The sequence below is a fragment of the Arvicanthis niloticus genome, chromosome 1 (assembly GCF_011762505.2).
Source record: "Arvicanthis niloticus isolate mArvNil1 chromosome 1, mArvNil1.pat.X, whole genome shotgun sequence".
Taxonomy (NCBI): domain Eukaryota; kingdom Metazoa; phylum Chordata; class Mammalia; order Rodentia; family Muridae; genus Arvicanthis; species Arvicanthis niloticus.
The window spans coordinates 163097773-163119483 of NC_047658.1; the positions used below are offsets into that span (position 1 = coordinate 163097773).

Genomic DNA, 21711 nt, shown 5'->3' on the forward strand with positions numbered 1-21711 from the left:
GGAATTGAACTCAGGAGCCAGTGCTCTTAACCTCTGAGCCATCTCTCCAGCCCCCTATTTTGTTTTGTAAAAGGACTTTAGTACCTTTAAATGATAGCACAAAGCAACTGCCTTACATCTACATGATCACAGAATAAATAACATTGTGAGGTTGAGTTCAAATGAAACATGTACATTTCCCTGACTTTAACGTATTTCCTAGGAAAATCACAGATTCTGCTCATTAAAAGCCCAGGCTGCCAGCCTTCCTTCCCAGGATCAATTATTAAAGCATTCCGCACCCAGAGCTGCTGAATGCTGCCCTGCTTCCCCACCACTAAGGTCTGACTACAGGCAGCCCAGAGCCTTGTTGATGTGATGCTCTCGAATCCACTCTACGAACCACTGAGTAAAATTTACTGGGTAAGTGGGGGATATGTGCATCCAAGAAATTTTTATACCAAAGTTGTGAAATTAGTAACGAGCACATTTTTTTAAAAAGCTTAAATCTTAAAATAACAACTGAACAAGAGCTGCCTGGGCTGTAAAAATACCATACAACAGAAGGAGAACAGAGCGCGGAGGCGACGGCTGGGGGAGGGGCGTCGGCTGGGGGAGGGGCGGGGAGAGGATGGTCCACCTGTCAGTCGATGCTCAGACTTACATCCGCCTCAAGGGGGTTCCAGGGCATCAGGGGAGAGACCCTTCCTCATCTGCAGCTGGGGACTGTACCTTCTCAGGCTGCTGATTCCAAGTGGGCCTGGCCAGTTCTCAGCAGTAAGACCCAGGAAACATGAGCCATAGGGATCTTAATGGGGGACCAGCAGCCTTTGAGGCTCTTCTCTTTACTTTCTGGGGAAGGCACTGGCTGTCTAGTATCCTGCTGGCAATCCTCCTGTCACAGGACACAAGAACTGAGGAAGCAGCTTAGTGGTCGAACCCTTGCCTGGGATACCTAAGGCCTTAAGATCAATACCCAATACTACGGAACAAAGAACCCACAGGCATGAGGGGCCTTTCTGAGCTTTTCCACCTGAAGCAGGGCATACAGCCAGGGTTACTCTTTCCTTTACAAGCTTGTCTTGCATGGAGCAGGGGTGTGCAGCCAGGGCTGCCCCCTTTCCTTTCCAAGCATGCAGGCTTTTTGCTCTGGAAACTACTTTCCCCCAGGTCGAGGTCAGAGCCTGTTCTGATGCTGTGCTTCGTGGGGCTGTGCATCTTGTGTGGTGAAGACTCAGATGTGACGGAGCCAGGAAACAGGACCCCCTGCCCCTGTACACACACATTACTCTTGGATTATCATTGTGAATACCAAATGTTTCTTCTCCTCTTCCTCAGTGTGCACATGTGGGGTGCACATGCACACAGTGTGTGCACATGAGCACATATGTCAGAGACCAGAGCTGGACGCTGGGCGTCCTGCTCTGCTGCTCTCTGTCTTACTCCTTTGAGACAGGGTCTCTTGCTGAGCCTTTAGCTAGGCTGGCAGCCAATACCTCTATGATGTGCTGTCTCTGCTCTCACAGTGCAGGGGTCACAAGTGTACATGATCACGTGGTGCTGAGGGTTCAAACTCAGGCCCTTGTGTTCGTGCACCAAGCTCTCAGTCTCAGGAACATCTTCCCAGGTCCCCCAGTGATTTCTTGTAAACCTTTCTGTCTTATTCTTTTCCTCACAGATTTTTTTTTATCAAGATGGTAACATCGGCCTTCATTATGTACTCAGAGTTCAATCAGTATCAGACTGACTCAGTCCATTTCTGGACTGAAATGCAGAGCTGCGAGCTTGAAGCGACCACAAAAGGTAGCTCACAAGGGCTATTGCTGTAGCTCAGAGCTCAAAATAGCTCAACAGCACTCACCAACAATGATGTGCGGGGGCAGCTTCTGCCAGAAATAACTTCTGCGGAAAACGCTTGGACTCGAACGGCAAGCCTCAGAAAGGGACTCTTAGCTCTCTTCATCGACTTCTAAATGCACATTGAAATCAATCAGTGACCACTTCTGGGTGAGATGATACTTACAAGGTCAACCAGATAGAAAATGGGCCCCAAAGCAATGCTTTCGGGGATTTGAGTTAAGTCAGAGTTTGAATATATGATCATAAGAGCCTTGGTTACAAAGGAAGCTTTTGGAACCTCTGTTTACTAATAAAAGCATTGGCAACATAGTATTTTAGAATTTGTTGTAGAATTTCATATGCTAACAAAATTGCTTACGAGCAGGTCAAGAAAGACAGACACCACCCAGAATATAAACACACAAGTATGGAAGTCTTTTACCATTGCATAGATGACCTCAACACAGGGCTTCAGGGGTTAAAATGAGCACAAGGTATGTGGATGAGGCAGGGATACGGGGGGGGGGGGGGGGGGGGATACGCTCAACTTCAGTTGCTTGCCTTACAAGCAAACCTTTGTTTTGATACATATACTAAAAGGAAGGGAGGGAAGGAGAAAAGGAGAGAGGGGGGAAGGGGAGGGGAAGAGAGGAAAAGGAAGGGGGAGGTGGGTGGGGGAGTGAGAAAAAGGGGGAGGTGGGTGGAGAAGGGGAAGGGGGAGAGGGAGAGAGAAAGGGGAAGGTGGGTGGGGAAGAGGGAGGATAAGAAGGAGAGGAAGAGGGAGAGCGAAAGGAGTGGGGGAGGGAGAGGGAGAAAGAGAGAGAGAGAGAGAGAGAGAGAGAGAGAGAGAGAGAGAGAGAGAGAGAGAGAGAATGAAGCTGTCTATGCTTAAAAGGACCAGCCTTGCTTATGACCAGGATTTAAATCTCACAGTAGGCCACACTTTTGGACTTTGGGAAGCAGGTAGTCATTAAGTCTGTCTGTCTGTCTGTCTGTCTGGCTCGCGCTCGCTCTCTCTCTCTCTCTCTCTCTCTCTCTCTCTCTCTCTCTCTCTCTCTCTCTCTCTCGTCCCTTCCTCTTTCCTGGCCCCCAAACTGAGCTGCCACATCTCTGCCTCTTCTAAAATCCCATGCACCAAGATGAAGGCTGCAGAGAAAGTTCCATGTGTGTCCATGAACTGACATCTGTACCAGTAAGAAGTGGTTCTCAGTCTATCTGATCTCCCACGGAGCCCCTCCAAGTTCACAAGGTAAGAGTGAGACTTCAGCTCCGCCTGCTCAGCATCTGATCCTCTGGCCCTTCCCCAGTAACCAGCACTCCACCAACTCTGCCACGCCCCGAGGAGGAGGCTCTAGCCCCACACAGCCTCCACAGTGGTTGGGCCTTCTCACATCCACCATCAGTCAAGACAATGCAGACATGCTTACAGGGCAAGTCTAGGGAGCTGCTTTCTCAATGAAGTGCCTTTCTTTCCAAATGACCTTAGCTGGTGTCCAGTTGACAAAACTTTAGTTGGCATAGCTACGACCACACGTGGCCACATCTAGCATTTTCTGTGGGTGGTAGGACCTGAACTCAGGCCCTCACGTCGACGCAGCAAGCATTCTTATTTACTGAGCTGCCTCTCCAGCCTCCCAGAAGGAATGTTTGATGAGACAGACTCTACTGATAGATGGAACATTATAGAAAAAAGGAGAAGAATTTTTAAAGCTATCAAAAATATCATTTTTCACACCCTCTAACACAGTCAAGTGGCAACTGCCTACTGAAATGCAAGTCTATGGGAAGATGTCTGACAATACTACCCCCGAGAAGCACGCATACGATCTGACATCTTCCACAGACAATCGGTCTTCAGAAATCTCAAACGACATAACTAAAAATAACTAGAAAACTAGCTCTAGTCTTTCAGAAAAAAAAAATAAAGCTACTTAAAAGTGCCATCTTTTAGGTTTTCATTTTTATTACTTTTCTTTAGTGTGTGTGTGTCTATGCGGGTCTGTCTATGCGTGTCTATGTATCTGTGTCTCTCTGTGTGTCTATGTCTGTGTGTCTGTGTGTGTCTCTGTGTGTATATGTCTCTATGTATATGTCTGTGTGTATCTATGTGTGTCTGTGTGTCTCTGTGTGTGTCTGTGTGTGTATGTGTCTAGTGTGTCTATGTGTGTCTGTGTGTCTCTGTGTGTATCTCTGCGTGTGTACGTCTCTATGTGTATGTCTATGTGTGTCTATGTCTGTGTGTGTGTCTCTGTATGTGTCTCTGTGTGTATATGTCTCTATGTGTATGTCTGTGTGTATCTATGTGTGTCTGTGTGTCTGTATGTCTGTGTATGTGTCTCTATGTGTGTGTGTCTGTATGTGTATCTGTGTGTTTGTGTGTGTGTCTCGCATGTGTTTGTGTATGTGTGTCTATGTGTGTATGTGTGTCTCTGTGTGTATGTCTGTGTGTGTCTATGTCTCTGTGTGTGTTTCTTCATGTGTATGTGTCTCTATGTGTATGTCTGTGTGTGTCTATGTCTATATGTGTGTCTCTGTATGTGTCTCTGTGTGTATGTCTGTGTGTATCTATGTGTGTATATATGTCTGTGTGTCTGTGTGTGTATATCTGTGTCCGTGTGTATATGTCTGTGTCTATGTCTCTGTGTGTGTGTCTGTGTATGTGTGCCTGTGTGTGTCTCTTCATGTGTATGTGTCTCTGTGTATGTGTCTGTGTGTGTCTATGTGTATATGTGTATCTGTGTATATGTGTCTGTGTGTGTCTGTGTGTGTGTCAGTGTGTGTCTGTGTGTGTCTGTGTGTGTCTGTGTGTGTGTCTGTGTGTGTGTGTCTGTGTGTATATGTGTATAATGTCACAGCATACATGTGGAACACTTCAGACTTTTCCCTCTAGGGGTGGCAGTGGGCAGAGCCTTCTTTGCCACCTGTCCCTCCACTTACCACAAACACACAAAGCCTCTGGCCTCTGTTTCTTTTCCAGAGAAGGATAAATGAATAAATGTGTTTTTCAGTTCTCTTTCCCACTGTTTACAGTCTGGGATCCAGGAGATGGTGCCATCCACCGTGTGGGTCTTTCTCATCTCAGGAGATGCAATCAAAACAATCCCCCAACTGCATGCTCAGAGGCCGGTTTCCTGGTGGCTCCAGATCAAATTCACCCTACTACAGTTCCGCCCCTCCATAGCTTTATCAAAGGCTTTACTTCTCAGCCTTTCACCAGCCTCAGGACCAGGTTGATGCAAAATATATCCATTTCACTGTTTTCCCGACTGTGAACCTGATGTGACCAGGTACCACTGTGGAGCGGTGGGCTGTGAGAAGCAGCTGGGTGCTTGGTCGAGCACAAGCTTGGAACCCCGGAACCTTATTGGACAGCAGGAATTCAGCTCTGCTCCCAGGCTCTGGTTCTTTACATTTAGCTTCAGCCCTCCAACAACCCCTCCCACAGAGAGGTCTATGGCCAACAGTCATGAGGAACAGGTCTCAGGCCCTAGAGAGATTTACATACTTATGAGGTACCTGAAGGCCAGAGGGTGGAGCCAATTAAGCATTATTCCCCAGCCCCTCCCTCGTCTCTCCCTCCCTATTTAACTCAGGTCTGCCTTGGGTTTTTTTTTGGGGGGGGGGTGCATCCAGATCCATCCATGATCCACCATGACATTAAAGCCTGTAAAAACCCATGGACTTTCTCATGTCATTGGGACCACGCCGTGAGGAACGGTGGAGCCACAACAACCATACCTAACTTCCAGCCTGGAGGAACCCTGCTTCTCCAGCCACAATTACCCACATACCACGAGTTCTGAGCTAAAATAAACCCTTTCTCCTCCAAGTTGCTTTTGTCGGGATATTTTCATAAGACGCTCCCAACAGCCTTAGTGCTGTGAGCGTGTGCCTCTCCTAAACCTCAAGTTGCTGTCCCTTGATTTTACCTCTCTCTATGGTTAACTTATATCTGCATGATCATTTGAATTTCTGATTAACACCCGTAGAAGGCACAGAGTCTTAATTTATATTCATAACTTAATCGTGCAGGACTTATCTTTGAGCAGCTAAGCACTCAGGTATTTGTTGAATAAATAAATGTCTGTTTATGACCAGCATTCATAACCGCTGCTAGAATAGACCAAATTTTCCTCATTGCTAATCACTGGATTTCAGTGGTCCATAGATGGATGATTGACTCAGAATCACAGGGCTGCCGCCATCTTGAGTTGGAATTATAACAATATCCCCAAGGAAACCCTAGGTGGATTTATCAGCATCATTTTCTACCAAACCACTATAAAGGGACAAACTACTATAAGGGACCACACATGGAGCACAAGGCGGTGTGAGTGATGTGTGCTCTTGGCAGCAGCTGTGGTCTGCAAGGCTCCACAGCTGGACTCAGGAGCCACAGATGTGGCTGGTTCTTTGGCATTCACCTCAGATAAACTTAATTCTTTCAGGCAAGGATGAAGTCACATTTGTCCTAAACCACATAGAGGCTTATCTTTCTTCCCCAAATGGCAGAGGCTCAATTGTCCTTACAGTCTTACAGGATCATGGTGTGGTCTGTATGTTGTTCAACAAACTGTACTTGTACAACCCCAGATCAGCCTGCCTGTTTTCTGTCTGAGAGCTCCTTGCAGCCAGTACCCATGTAATAGCACTGCGATGTTCTGGTGGTCAGATGAGAGGGAAATCTGTGTCCTTGCTGCTCCTGATGTATTGAAAATTCACAGCCACACTTGGGTACCCTGGTCAAACATGTTCATGTCTTTTCTTTGGCAAGCCATCTCAAACCTAAATTCTGGATCTGAGAGGAGTGAACCTTAATTGAGAAAATGCCCCCATAAGATTCGGCTGAAAGGCATTTTCTTAATTAGTGACTGATGGGAGAAGGCCCAGCCAATTGTAGGTGGTGTCGACCCTGTGTTGGTGGTCCTGGGTTCTATAAGAAAGCAAGCTGAGCAAGCCATGAGGAGCAAGCCAGTAAGAAGCACCCCTTCCATGGCCTCTGCATCAGCTCCTGCCCCCAGGTTCCTGCCTTGCTTGAGTTCCTGTCCTGACTTCCTTCAGCGATGGACTACAAAATTGAAGTGTGAGCCAAATAACCCTTTCCTCCCCAACTGATATTTTGCTCATGGTGTTTGGTTTTCACAATAGAAAACCTAAGACACCAAGTCCTTCTGCTTGTACTTAAACATAGGAAAAAAGTTTTAAGGTCTTGGGAGATCTTATCAAAGTATCCGATTTTTGCTGTCTTTCTCCAATTTGATGTACAATACTTGACTAGATAATAGGACCCTTGCTTTGGGGCTGCAGACTTGGCTTGGTAACTAAAGAGTGCTTGCTGCTCTTCCAAAAATTTGGTTCCCAGCACTCACTCACATCAGGTGGTTCACAATCATGTGAAAACTCCAGCTCTGGGATACCTGACGCCCTCTTCTGGCCTCCACAGGTAATGTGCACATGTGGAATATGCTCACACAAATGTACACAACAATAAAAAGAAAATCTAAAATATTTTCTCTGAACAAACTAAGAGGAGGGAAATGCTCCCGGTACAGTTAGCTCCTGCATGAAACTACTGTCAAATGACTCCCAAATCTTCACTAGCTCTAAGTAAAGTCTGCCAAAAAAAATGCTTGATGACACTTATACTGTCATAGTTACTAGGTGATGAGGTAGACTATTAAACCCACCAGAGTGGCCTCATCATTTCAGAGAGGAGTCCCATGGGGACTCCAGGATCCATCTCTCCAAACTTGCCCAGGGTCACCCCAGTACAACTGTTTTTTGTTTGTTTGTTTGTTGTTTTTTGTTGTTGTTGTTGTTGTTGGCCGTTCACCAACTACTGATATTTACTTAATGTCTTAATTTTTAATTTTTGGAGAAAGAGCCTCATGTAGTCCAGGCTAGCTTCAAATTTCCTATATAGCTGAGGATGACCTTGAACTTGTAATCCCCCTGCCTCTACTTCCTGAGTGTAATCCTGGAATTACCAGCCCAGTGGCACCATGATGCATGTATCCAACACTTGGGACTGAACCCAGGGCTTTGTAAATACTGAACAAGCATCCTGCTCACTGAGCTACAACCCCAGGCCCACAATGTCTTTGGAAATAGGCCCTTATTAATAATTATTTGAAAAGGCAAGTGTATAGCAGAGCGATAAATCAAATGCCAGGGTCACCTTCCTACAAAGAAGCAATCCGAGGAAAAATACTGAGAATATTAAAAAGCAATATTCAATGGTATAATTAGATTTGAATGGTGATACCACTCCTGTAGACTTAAAATGTTATTTCTTTGTCATAAAGAATTTTGGTTTCATGACATTAGATGGACTTAAAAATAAGGATAATAATTTTCTCACTGTGTGAAAATGTCATACTGGGAAACATAAAAACCAAACAAATAACAGCTTCCTTCCCCCACTCCCAAACATTTACTGCAATCAAGACTTAGTCTCTTAGATGTAATAATTTAGAAATAACTGGCTATAATTAGTATATCATTTAACTATAAACATTTCATTCATCCATATTACAAATATTACAGAGTATATATACTGTATATTAAAGGGAAAATATGAACACTTATTCCAGTTTGGAACTTAAAACTGAATATTTAAAAAGATTTGCATTACATTTATTTGATAAGATCACACAGTTACAGACTACATAACACACACTCAGGCCTATAATTTCCTAGGGGGAAAAATAGCATGAATTCAGCTTCTTGCCTGTGGTAAGAAAGATCATTTGAATGTCTTTGTTGTCCCCGTGCCCTGTCTTCCTGCCTTCTCATTTGTGTCTGAATGCCTAGTATTCTTCCAAGTAGGTATTAAAAGCCTGGACTCAGCTCTGGGCAGGGGTTGGAGGATACAAGGAACAGCTTCCATGTTTCTAAATTTTACCAGTATTCCACTGAGCCACAAACTGGCCCAAGATCAGTGCTCACATGAGCACAGGGCAAAGTCTTAGCAGTAGCAAGGACAGCCCAAGAGCATGTGTCCACTTAAGTTTCTGTCAGCTACCTCTGCCAGGCAGGTGGTGGCTCAGTGAACAGGGACAGATAGACTTGGAAGTCACTGCCTAGACTCCATCAGAGGACGTTCATGGTAGTAAGCTTGTGATAAATACCATCGACAGCCTGTTTCACTCACAGAATTGACTAATGGATCAAAAAGCTACACAGTTCTTGACATGTTCATTTGTACTTTGTGTTGTACATTGGCGTTGCCCTGGGCAGTAAACAATGGAAAGGAAACCTGCCTCTAAGGGACTTGTGATCTACCAGAGAGACAGTTAGCTAAAAAAAAAACAAACAAACAAAACCATGGTAGGAGGAACTGTGGGCCATGGTACAGGGAAGCGCTCTGGTCAGCCTACCAGGCAACTTTCCCTTTTTTCTGTTAATTGTCAACCATCATTCTGCAACAGAAAGCAGTTGTTTTGGCTCATTCTGTGACGTTGTTCCTGGGCTGTGGTGGCTTCAATGAGCTCTTCACATTCTATCCAGTCTGTGAATACACTGTGTTGTAGTGATACAGTGTTTCCATTTCCCCATTCCTTGCTCTGGTGGGTTGTATACAATGCCTACAGGAGAATCAGAAACCTCAAAACTCCTTCAGGGCATCCACCTCCACTTGGGTGTGAACTTGCTGGATATTTATGCAGCTTGCTTCTCTGGAAGGAATGACTTCCAAGAAGGGACAGATGTCTCAGTGTGGGGCACTTTTAACTATCTTTTACATATGAGTTTTAATTCACTTCCATCATATAGTAGATATTTGTAATATTTTGATATATTAGTAGTCCTAGTGAGTATTGTTTCTCTTAGATATTTTTAGGGAAATACTCTAAATTCATTTTTTTAATACAAGAAAACTCTAAAGCATTTAGAAAATAAAAGCAACAAAACAAAACAAAACAAAACAAAAAACAGATCTGGTAGGCTACCCTGAAGACTAAGAGAATCAATCTCTTGGCCAAATCTGTTTCCAGTCAGTCTTTGGGACTTAGCTTAAAATGTCAGCTCCTCCCTCTGTGTTCTCTCTGGCCCCAACAACAACACTCTCTCATGTTGTCACTTGCTTAGCTCTCCTGCAAGATGGCCAGTGTCCTCTCTCTTCTTTCAAGACCATTGTTTTAAGCAAAAACCATTCATCTATTCTTTTCTCTGCCACAGGAATCTTAGTTCTTTCAAATCACAGAAAACATCCTTGGCCACACTCACGAAATAAAGCTCTGCAGATACAGTGTGTGCATGTGTGCAAGACAGCAGGGTATCTGAAGGGGAGGGCACAGCAGAGAGAGTTCACAGTCAGCACTGAACTGACTTTTGACAAAAGCTTCTTTGACACATGCTCTGGCCCCAACTCTTCCATTCCAAGACACTGGCTCACTAGCTGTCTGAACAGCAAGAGACTCCAGCTGTAACTGGAAAAGTAAGCCGTGTGTGAGAACTCAGCTGCAGTCAGGGGTGGGTGTGTAAGGAAGAGAACAGCTGTCCTGAGCTGGGCACTGAGGCTACTTACAGACCCTTCGTCCCGATCTGATAGGTTGGAAGGGCCATCTCTGTGGAGGATTAAGTCCTTTCAAAATGGCAGCAAATGGGAAAATGGCCCTGCTTGTACAGGATGTTTGTTTGTTTGTTTGTTTAAAATTTAAAATTGCTCTTTAAAAAAATTCAGTCTTTTAACTGAAAACAGAAAGAAGGAAGGAGAGATGGCTTAGTGGGTAAGGCACTGGTTTCTGTTCCAGACGACTTGGGTTCAAAATCCAGTACCTTCATGGTGGCTCACAACAGTCTGTAAGTCTACTTCCAGGGACCCAACGCCCTCTCCTGGCCTCTGTGGGTACTGCATGCATGTGGTATGCAGACATACACTCAGGCAAAACACCCATATGAATAAAATAATTTTTAAAATTTAAGAGAAAGGAGGAAGAGAAGAAAGGAAGGAGTAAAGAAGTAGAAGACAGGCACTGGTCAACAGAAGCGCACTGGACCGGAGATGGCCTGAGGGCGACTGTCACCTGCTCTCTGTCCTTTAATTCTCCCTCCATTTCTCTAGATATGTAGTAAAATCTGACAAAAACAAACAACAACAAAACCCCTAGCTGCCGGGTTGTGGGAGGCAGTGGTATCAGGAAAACAGAGAAAGAATGCAAACCAACGAGTAGTGAAGCAACACATAGTCTTCCTACAGGACGTCTGAGAACTTGGAGTGAGAAAGCTCAAGAATGCAAGCCTCAGGGAATCCGTGGCATTGTCCTGTCCAAGCTGGCGGACGCCACCCACAGGTGGCCTTGGAACACTCATAATAGGACGAGTCCAAACTGACAAGTGTTAAGTTAGAGTGAAAAAAAAAAAAAAAGCCGGACAGTTCAAATGCTACGCTAATTAAAATAGTATTTTGACACCTACAGCCACATGAAATACATTATGAAAATTAAATGGACTTGTCCCTTCTCACCTTTCTAACACAGCTATTAGAATATTTTGAGTTGCACATGTGGCTTTGAATACTGATCTCTAGACTCTCTGGGAAGCCATGGATCGTCCCCTACAGAGTATCCTAGGGAGCTTCAACCACCTCTAGCAGTAAAAGACTAACCCCGAGGCCTGGGACACAAGACAGCCACACTGGCAGACTCCTGCAAGAGGACAGAAGCTGACAGGGGTAGATGACTTTCTGTGATTCAGGAGCTTTTTGCTAAATTGCCAAGTTCCTAAGCCATAACACATGCTCTAAAACAGGAGCCAGCCTAAGGAAAGCGTGTGACACTCCAAGAATGCATTTACAGCAGGAAACAAGGCACACATCTCCAACATAAAGAAGCTAAGCCCACTCATTGGCTTTAAACCAGAAAATAAGAAAACCAAGCAATCACCAGAGGGCAGGGAGCTGTGTCTCTGAATCTCTTAGAGTTCAGTAGAGGGATTGGACAGACACGTGGTTGCCATCACTTACAGGTCGTAGCTATTTCACACTTCATCTACTTCATGAGCCAGGTGTGTGGAAATTCATGAGCAAAAAGCTGGATTACAAAAATGCTGACACCAAGTTACCCAAGTCGGGGAGAACCAGAAGCCAGTCCTCAGACATGCTGCACGTGGAGCCTGTGTACGGGGCCCAGCTCCTCTAGATTCAGCACTGTGTATCCATGGTTACCAGTATAAGGCCCATGCAAACTTCAGATTTGAGGTGATGTAACAGCACATGGTCTACACAGCTGTACACTCGGCACCCATGCACCCTGAGGATGCGTGTGAGATGTCTGAACACTCCAGCTGGCCACGCTTATCCCAGAGGGTTCTTTTTAAAAGAGGGATCAAATAACCCCTGTATATAATATGTACATTATATGTATAATATATACACTATATAATATCTGCATTATGTGTATAAGGTATACATTTTATTTTTATATATTACACATTATGTTACATATTGTATATAGTATATACATAAATAATATAAATTATGTATATATTATGTTTATATTATGTCTATATTATGTATGTATTATGTATATATTATGTTTATATTATATATTATATGAGTATGTATATATGTGTCTGTGTATAATACATATATATGTATATATATATATATATATAGTATTAAAACATTTCTTTTAAATCAATTTAGTTGACAGTTCCTTCCTATGGCAAGAGCACTTACACTCTAGGCATTTAACAGAACTCTGACTGTAATAACACAGTCATCAGTCAGCACTTGCATGCACTCAGCACTGAGCTAAGTGGATGGCACTAACTCCGCCCACGCCTCTCCTGTGTTTTCCTTCTAGCTTCTCTCCTGGAAAGCTTATGTGACACAGAGTCCAGGAAAGTACCTCCTCTTTCACACACTTGATGGCTACTAGATGCTTATCAACCACCCGGGTGCCTCTGGGCCATGGGCAAGTGGCTTAGGTAGCAGTGCAGAGTCTGTACTAGGATGCCTGGGGTCCAAGGACAAGAGCACAGGGCAGTGCAAAGTGAAGCCAGGGAGCAGGCTCAGAAGCCCACACTCCTCTCTGAACACTGTACATACGCACATCCCAAGCACCCAGACACTTCCAGAACCCGGTGACTTGTCTCTCAAAGTACACACCAAGTGCTCTCCTCTTCCGCTTCCCCTGAAGGACACGGATGTGATATACCAGAGAGTCCAGACTAACTAGCCATCCTTCCTGAGCTGCAGGACGCGACCTGGAAAGTTGGTCTCATGTAGATGGAGGTTGCTTTTCTGAATGGAGGGTTAATTTTTCACTTCTTGACATGCGTGAGCACACATACGCAGAGTGACTTAGCAGCCGACCTTTTATTTAAAAAGGGTTTTTGTGTTTTTAAAATTTTATGTGTATGAATGTTTGACGACACATGTATATATGAAGCATATACATGATGTGTTCACTGAGGTCCAAAGATGGTATCATAGCTTGTGGAACTAGAGCTGCAGATGGTAGTTAGAACCCTCACGTGGGTGCTGGGAGCCAACCTGGGTCCTCTGCAAAAACAGCAAGTGCTCCTGACCACCAAGCCATCCTCCAGCTGTGTGCACCTCATGATAAAAGTCCTTCCATAAATAGTGAATAACAAAGTTATTTTACCAGAAATCTCTTCTTTCATAGAGGACAAAAAAATAGGAAACACGAAATTTCAAGACTCAATTTTCGATGTATTATTTCTATAATGCCCCTCCCCAACCCCTCACCCCCAGGATCAGGGTCTCAATGAATGTTCCAGGACTTTGCTTTGAAAAGGTCTCTGTCCTCCTAAAGTTGAATCTACTGCTAAACCAGAGGTGTATGGGTTAAGAACTTGTTAAAGCATTCAGACATCATCGGAGGGTCTGGAGTGACATTCAGAGACCGAGTATTGATAGCTACACACCCCTGAGCGGGTGCTGGAGGTACCAAGTGGGTGCTGGAGGTACTGAGCAGGTGCTGGAGGTACCAAGTGGGCGCTGGAGGTACTGAGTGGGCGCTGGAGGTACTGAGTGGGTGCTGGAGGTACTGAGTGGGTGCTGGAGGTACCAAGTGGGCGCTGGAGGTACTGTACCTTTGCAGGTGAAACATTTGATATGGAAATGCTTGGTCTGGACCCGAAGCACTTCGCCCTTGCATGGCTCCCCACATTTATGGCAGTGAATGACAGGCTTCTCCGACGAGTGGTGAGGGTCTTGAGGATGGGCCACTGGAAAGAAACAGCAAATGATCCGGTTGAGAAGGTCCCCACCACACAGTGGTAGATAAGCCACTCGGCTGTGGGAAAACTTAAGGTCAAAGTCCACTGTAACTAGACAGCCCCTGGGTTTGGCACACTATTGGAGACTCCCTTCATTAGCAGGGGGCTTCTCCTTCTCTGACCTTGTCTGGGGAATGCTAAGCCACCCCTCCCCCATCCCCCTACCTGAGGAAGGAAATGTGGCCTCAGTTAGATTACAGGATCAATTTCCTTTCTCCTGACAAAACCTGTTCAGCTAGCACCTGAGGTTCCTGAAATGCTTCCCCTTGCTAATGAGGCCTTCTGGTTCTCTAAGCCTTCAGCCAGTGACCCTTGCTCATCCTAGATGTTCCTACCCTCGGTCCCCCTAAACTTTATAAGTCCCGAATCACCCTAAGTAAAGCTGATCTGCCTCCTGATAGCTAAGAACTTATGAACACCGACACCCCCAAACCAACTACTCACATGGACCCTGGACACCCCCAAACCAACTATCCACATGGACCTTGGACACCCCCAAACCAACTACCCACATGGACCTTGGACACCCCCAAGCCAACTACCCACATGGACCTTGGTAAACGATCCATGAGGTAAGGGACACACTCAGCCATTTGTTGAGCATGAGTTGAACACACACACACCTTACCCCACAATCTTGGATCCACAGATGTGGGGGTCAGTGGCATCCTTGGGGTCACAGCCTAACAGTCCACTGAGGACACAGCCTTAACAGTCTACTAGAGATGCAGCCTTACCAGTCCACTGGGGGCATGCATGTGCTTGTTCGTTTGACCCTGCTATCTCTGCCTTTCACTTCAACGTTTCAAGGACTGCACACTGGGTCATTTGCAATAGTGATTGTGGCATCTTTTTGCTGACCTAGCACGTCCCAGCAAGAGTTCCCTGTAAATCTATGGTTCCTTACGGTGGAGACCATTTCTTACAGATTGTTTGGTTTCTCCCCTAACTGTACTGTATGCCCCAGGTCCCTTCTCAGAGCAGAACGCTCATGCACTGGTAATTACTTAGGCTGTGTGTGTGTGGGGGGGGGGGGGGGGGCAGTGCTCACTGCACCGTCAGAGAACATTTTCCATCTTAATTTGGGGACTCATCTAATCCACTGGAGGCCCGTTATGAGAGTCTCCTGGTGTATACAGATCCTCACACATACCATGAGCAAACGATTTAAAAATAATAGCAATCTGGGAAGCCTGAATCCCTCTGCACGTGACCTGCTTTCTTGCCTGTCAGTCAAAGGAGACTGGACTAGGTCCAGTGCATGAGGGGTTTACGGAGATCCTCTCTGATGCAGGACACAGTTTTCAGAGGATCAATGTTAATTTGGCTGTTCTGGTCTCAGAGTAGGGTGCACAGCCTGAACTGTGCAGCGGCAGGAGGGAGGCAGTGAGGTAACATGGGGTTTCAGCCAACCACAAGGGCTTGTGCCTCTGCAGTTTACCTTGGCCATAGAGTGTCAATAGATCTGCATCACTAGCAACTTCCTGGTTCAGTGGAGAGCCTTAGAATCCATATGACTTATTAGAGAATCTATACTTGATCAACCAACACAAAGACCAATGACATTTTTCAAAGGTTTTGTCAGGTAGGAAAACTCCCCTGGGCAGCTGACATGAGAGTGTTAAGACCCAATGTAGAAAGGAAGTTAAAGCCAGAAGCTGGCGGTTGCTCCAGCATGTACAGTATAGCACATTGTTCTGAGAAGAATGCATTCCCCCACCTCCCCAAACCATCTCATTTTGCTGAAAAGGGTTTGGCCAAGACAGTGCAAACAACCGGTTTCTGATCCCATTTTCTAGAGAACAAGGTTCTTGTGAGGTTTTGATTGGGAGCAGGTGTGGTTTCAAGCTACATGTGTGACCCACGTGCCGGGAGGCAGCTGTTGCCTGGATCCCAGGAATGCCTAGAAGCAGGGGACCCAGCATCAGAAGCCACCTGCATTCCTTTATCTACCAGATAAGATCTCTCTTGAAAACTTGCATTTGCCTCCAAATTCATATTTTCTACAGGAATTGGGGGACAGAGGGCGCATGCTGTTGAGATCCCAGAGAACAATGTGCAACAAGGCCAGGAATCTAGTCCCAACAGCACTTGCTCAGTTTCCTCCAGTTAACTCCTGTTAACGAGAAAAGCTATCATCACTGGGTGCCTTTTTAATACCAGGCACGGTTCTTACACATAAGTCATTTATTCCAGTTGCACCAGCCTTGCCTGGCAGCAGGATGAACAGTAGTGCTCCCACTTGGTAGATGAGGGTGCTCCCACTTGGTGGATGAGGGAATGGGGCTTCAGAGATGCTGAGCAGCCACTCAGAGTAGCAGCTAGCGTGAGTGCAGAGGACCCCACAGAAGCCCTTCTGAACCTGCTACCATCCTCCCAGACTGTTAGGATAAGGCAGGAAATTGTTGTAAGATATTTAGCTAGCCAATTTTACACACAGTTCCACAAGTAAGAAGGATATGTCAGTGTATGACATACCTTTATGACATGTATATGACAGTATATGACATACATTTATGACACATGTGTGACAGCATATGTGTATGTTAGTGTATGACATACATTTATGACATGTATATGACAGTGTATGTGTATGTCAGTGTATGACATACATTTATGGCATATGTATGACAGTATATGTGTATGTCAGTGTATGACATACATTTATGACATGTGTTTGACAGTGTATGTCAGTGTATCACATACATTTATGACATGTATGACAGTGTATGTCTCTAGTGGGCCTAGGATCCTGGCTATCACCAAGTTAACTGTGCTGACCCTTGAATTATAAATAAATCCCCATGTCTTTAATTTAAAAATCCCCAATATTTGCTCAGGTGTAGAGGTCAGGACTCTCCTTCTAATATATTCCTCAAGCAATTCTTACATATACTTCAGATGAAGAACTTTAGCAATTTTTTTCCTGAAAAGTGATTTTACTTTCATTGTTAATTATGTGTGTACATGTGTGTGTGTGTGTGTGTTTGCACATGTGAGTGCAGTGTCCATGTAGGCCAGGAGAGAGGAATGGATCCCTGGAGCATTACAGGTGGTTGTGGGATGCACACATGGCTACTGCGAACCCAACCTCAGGTCCTCTCCAAAACCAGTGTGGGTCTTAACCACTGAGCCACCACAGCCTCAGGGTTAGCATTCTCATTAAGTAGGCCGCTAAAAACAGGATTTATAGCACACTTTTGAAGACCACCCTGCTCAGCATGTCCTATAGGTGGGCACCACTACAAATAGCAGGGCCCATCCTCTCTGGAAATGGGATGAGAACACGGCCATCCCTGAAACAGAGGCTGAGTCTCTGCCTAAGAAACCCGGAGATTCTTGTGACACTCAGTTTCATACGGCTAAGCCAGCCAGTCAGGCTGACTCAGGATGTCAGAAGGAAGACCTGCTGCTCTCAGCTTTTCTGTGTGTGTGAACAAAAGGGCTCAAATGCTGGCAGCTGCCCCCTGGGTCAGAACAGGGACCGGCATCTGCATTCTGTAAACATTTCCTTTTAGAAAGATGTATTACACCTGAAGGTTTCCATGCCTGGAAAGGACTTTCACCGTCAACCAGAGATAGACCACTTGCCTTTCCTTCATCTGGCAGCCTGAGCTCATGTGTGTACACACACATACACAAACATACACACACAGACACACACAAACATATACATACATACACACAGACACATACATATTCACACACACACAGACACATAAACACGCACAGACACACACATGCACAAACACAGATACACACACAGACACACATACATATATGAAAACACATATACACACACACATATACACAAACACAACAGGACAAAATCACTGTGTGTTTTATCCTAACAAATTCAATGTACACAGAGTCTCCCTCCTTTGTAAAAGAGAGCAAAGAGGTTTGTTTTATTTTGCTGTCTTCGACGGCTTGGTTATTACCAAGTGCATGGCAGTGTTTGTTACTCCAGTGTGCTGACATGTGCTGAGACACCTGCAGCAGGCTTGCATAGGTGCTGCACTCACTGTGTCTGCAACATCAGTGCTGCACTCACTGTGTCTGCAACATCAGCGCTGTGCTCGCAGAGTCGCTCACTTTTGCTAATTTTCACGTTGATGACTCCATCAGAGCCTGGGTGCTGTCTGCTTCTTCTACTGATGGGGAAACATTCCCGTTATGTGCCCTTTGCCCAGGCTTCCCCACTCATCCCACTGTTCCTAGTGGTCAATGATTTACCCTGGAAGGTGTGTGTGTGTGTGTGTGTGTGTGTGTGTGTGTGTGTGTGTGTGTGTGTGTGTGTTGAAGCCATGAAAATCTTCCATGGCTTGTTCATCTTAGGAGAAAGTCAGGGAACTCCCAAAGCAGGATTGTCTGCTTTCTGAATAATAATGAAACAAAAGAACCAGTGCTTGAGATGCAGATTTCTCCAGGGCACAGTACCAAGTTTGAAGAGGCTGTGGCCCCTCTGACAAGGGTGCCTACTGCAAGCTAAGCCCAAGGAGCTGTGGGCTCACCTTCACAGTCAAACAACGTGGTCCTGTCACACCTCTGGAGCTCCAGCATGAGCATGAGATTAGGAAGAATGACCCTGAGGCCCTGACAACCTCCAGTGTCCATAGGCAGAGGCCATTACAGAACCTATCCTGTACCCTCTGGTCAAATCCAGAACCAATCTCATCTTGCTCACGCTACATCTTTCTTCGAGACAGACATAAAGCTAGGACATAAGAAATGAAAGGCTCCAGGGCAGGAAAGATCCTGGTCCCATGTCAGGACTCAGGTGTGTTACATGTACTCTGGATCAATGTCATGGTCTTCCTCAGCCTTTGGGGTGGGGTGGGAAGTGGGGGGGGGGTTGAGGTGTGTGTGTGTGGGGGGCAGCGATAGTCTTCCCCAGGCATGAGCACCCTAACTGATTATCCAGTACCAAGTGGCCAGCCCTGTAATCATTTACATATAAATAACATTAAATGAACTAAGCAGACTGTATTTATATGTTTATATATAAACAACAACAACCAAGAGAAAGAGACCATGAATTAGAGAGAAAAGGAGAAAATGATATAATTGTAAATTCCCCCCAAAATTAAAAACACTAAGAAACATGGGCTGGGCCTTAGTTAAGGCTGTTAGAAACATTGTCTGGCTTATTATAACAAGTGAATTGCACTTACATATCAATAATGAGGGAAGCTTGGTGTTAGGCAAGGAGCTTACTGTATTATATCTCAATTCCTTTATTCTAATTTTTTGAAGTAATTATGCTTAAAAGAGCAAAACCAAAACAACTACAGAGAAACCTCCGCTAGCTCTCCAGGTCACAAGTTCAAGGTTGATTGCTGGCATCAGGAATGTCAGTAACATTAGCCTCTGAGATTTCATCAGCTGAGTACTCGTTGTGCTGAGGAGGTTTTGAACACAGGTAGTCTCGACTCGAGAGAGCAAGCTTGAATGTTACGGAGTGTGATTAGCACACAAATCTCTCCTGAGCTGAGCTTGAGACCACTGCCTGATTTCCCCAAGGTCTCCACAGGCTTTGTGTACCCTGTTTAAAATGGCTCCTGTCTGTCCCACCTCTCCAAATCCAACCTGACCGACAAGGTCCAGCCCAGGACACCTCAGGTTCTGACACAGGTCTGAGTTTCTGAGACACGGGATGGAGGGGTCAAAGGTTTCCTTTCCTATATCTTTGCTGACCTATTCTGCTCAAAAACTGCAAAAAAAAGGCAGGAGGGAGGCTTTAATGGGAAATCTTGGGAACTGCAATTTGAGTTACATTAGTTCAGCTAGCGAAGAATCAGCATTCAGGACGCAAGAGTACGTCACAGTATCTTCACAGTACTGAAAATCCTTTGGTGAGGAAAATTCTGTCAGATTTAAGGGCAGGTACTGTATAGCTGGGGTCATGTGACCCACAGAACATAAAGAATACATAAAGGTGGTAAGACGAGAGTCCAGCAACCTCTTGATCTGAGTGTTGAAGCTCTCTCAGTACGCACAGCCATTTGTTCTATCTGCTGTCAATCAGAGGGAAGTAAGCAGCCCGCATTCCCAGCAACAGCTGGATTCACAGCTGGAATGACGCACAAGTCCAGCCATCTGGTGGCTTCTCCATATCATTTGTATGCGTGCATATATGTGTGTAGTGTGTGCAGGTGTGTCGGATGGTGGCTTGCACTTGTAACCAGCACAGGAGAACTGGGGCCAGGAGGATCCCCGTGAATTCCAGGTAAAAATCAGAGGCCCTGTCTCTAAAAGAAGGTTGGACAGTTCCTGAGGAACATAGGACAACTGAGGATGCCCTTTGGCCTCTACACATTTGCACACACATGCACACGCACCCCCCCCCCCAAAAAAAAACACACGAACACACATAAGAACATCAGCAAATCACTATTACAGGTGACATTTACTAAACACTGTGTTCCAGACCTTGTACTGTCCTGGTGTGCCAAGCACAGACAGACCTTCCTCACACATGCCACATGGGGTACTGCTCCCTGTTCTTGTTTTACAGAATACAGGATTTACAGGAAACCCAAACAAGAAGAGGTGAACACCTTGCCCAAGATCCCACATCTAAAACAGTCTGCTCTAAGGCTCATTCTTGGAAACTGCAGGAGGCTGGGATTTCCACAGAAAAAATGTGATCCAGTACAGGAGGAAAGAGGCAGGCACTCTAGGTTCTGATTAGCCAGCTCAGAAGAGGCGGACACCCAGCTGCATCGTCACTGGGAAGGGAAGCCTGCTAGTAAACAAATGAGCAAACAGGAAAGCTCTTGGAACACAAAGGTGAGAAGAGCTGCCTGCCGTACACAGCACCCTGGCAGCCCTAGCACAGGACGGGATTGGAGTCCTTCTCAGGTTCAGACTTCCTGGATTGCACACATAGGTGGGGAATTTGCATGGTGATAATGACTCTAGGAATCGTGGGAATGGCTCAGTGAGTAAGAATCTTACCTGCACAAGGATGAGGACCTGAGTTTGGATGGCTAGCACCCACACTAAAAGCCTGGCATGACCATGCATGTACCTGCAATCCATGTGCTGTAGAGAGCAGAGATCACTGAAGCTTCCTGGCCAGCCAGTCCAGAAAAAACAGTGACTCCATGAGAGATCCTGTCTCAAGGGAATAAGGGGACCATGATAGAGCAGGACATCTGACATCATCCCCTGGCTTCTGCTCCATTAGCGCTCACACACACACACACACACACACACACACGCACGCACACACATACACACACACATGCATGAACGCACATACACACACCACATGTACACTCATGCACACACATAGACACATACATGCACATACCATGCGCACACATATGAGCACATACACACGTATACACATGCACACATATATAAACACACGCATATACACATGCACACACATGTACACACATACACATACAAGCACGCACACATGCACACACACTCATGCGCCCTTGCACACACATGCACACATATTAGCCTTACACGCTTACAGGCAGAATGCCTACCCCCTTGGGAGTCTATGCTACAGAAACTGCTTCACTGCCTAACTCTCCAACTTCAGTCGCCTTCTAAGCACATCTCTCCCACCTCCCACTCCCTTTCTTTGAGCTAGAGCAGCACAGGAAATGAGAAACGCAAGCGGTTAAA

The 21711-nt window shown here is 45.5% G+C and overlaps 1 protein-coding gene across 7 annotated transcripts in view; it reads right to left on the reverse strand.

Annotated features, from left to right (window-relative positions):
* The window catches only part of Ablim1 (actin binding LIM protein 1), a 202373-nt gene that overhangs the window by 121926 nt on the left and 58736 nt on the right, over positions 1-21711 (reverse strand). For all 7 annotated transcript variants that reach the window (XM_034499328.2, XM_034499324.2, XM_076925713.1 and 4 more), the window contains exon 2: positions 13879-14013. In XM_034499328.2, the coding sequence (XP_034355219.1) occupies positions 13879-14013 (135 nt within the window). The remainder of the gene's footprint in view (positions 1-13878; positions 14014-21711) is intronic.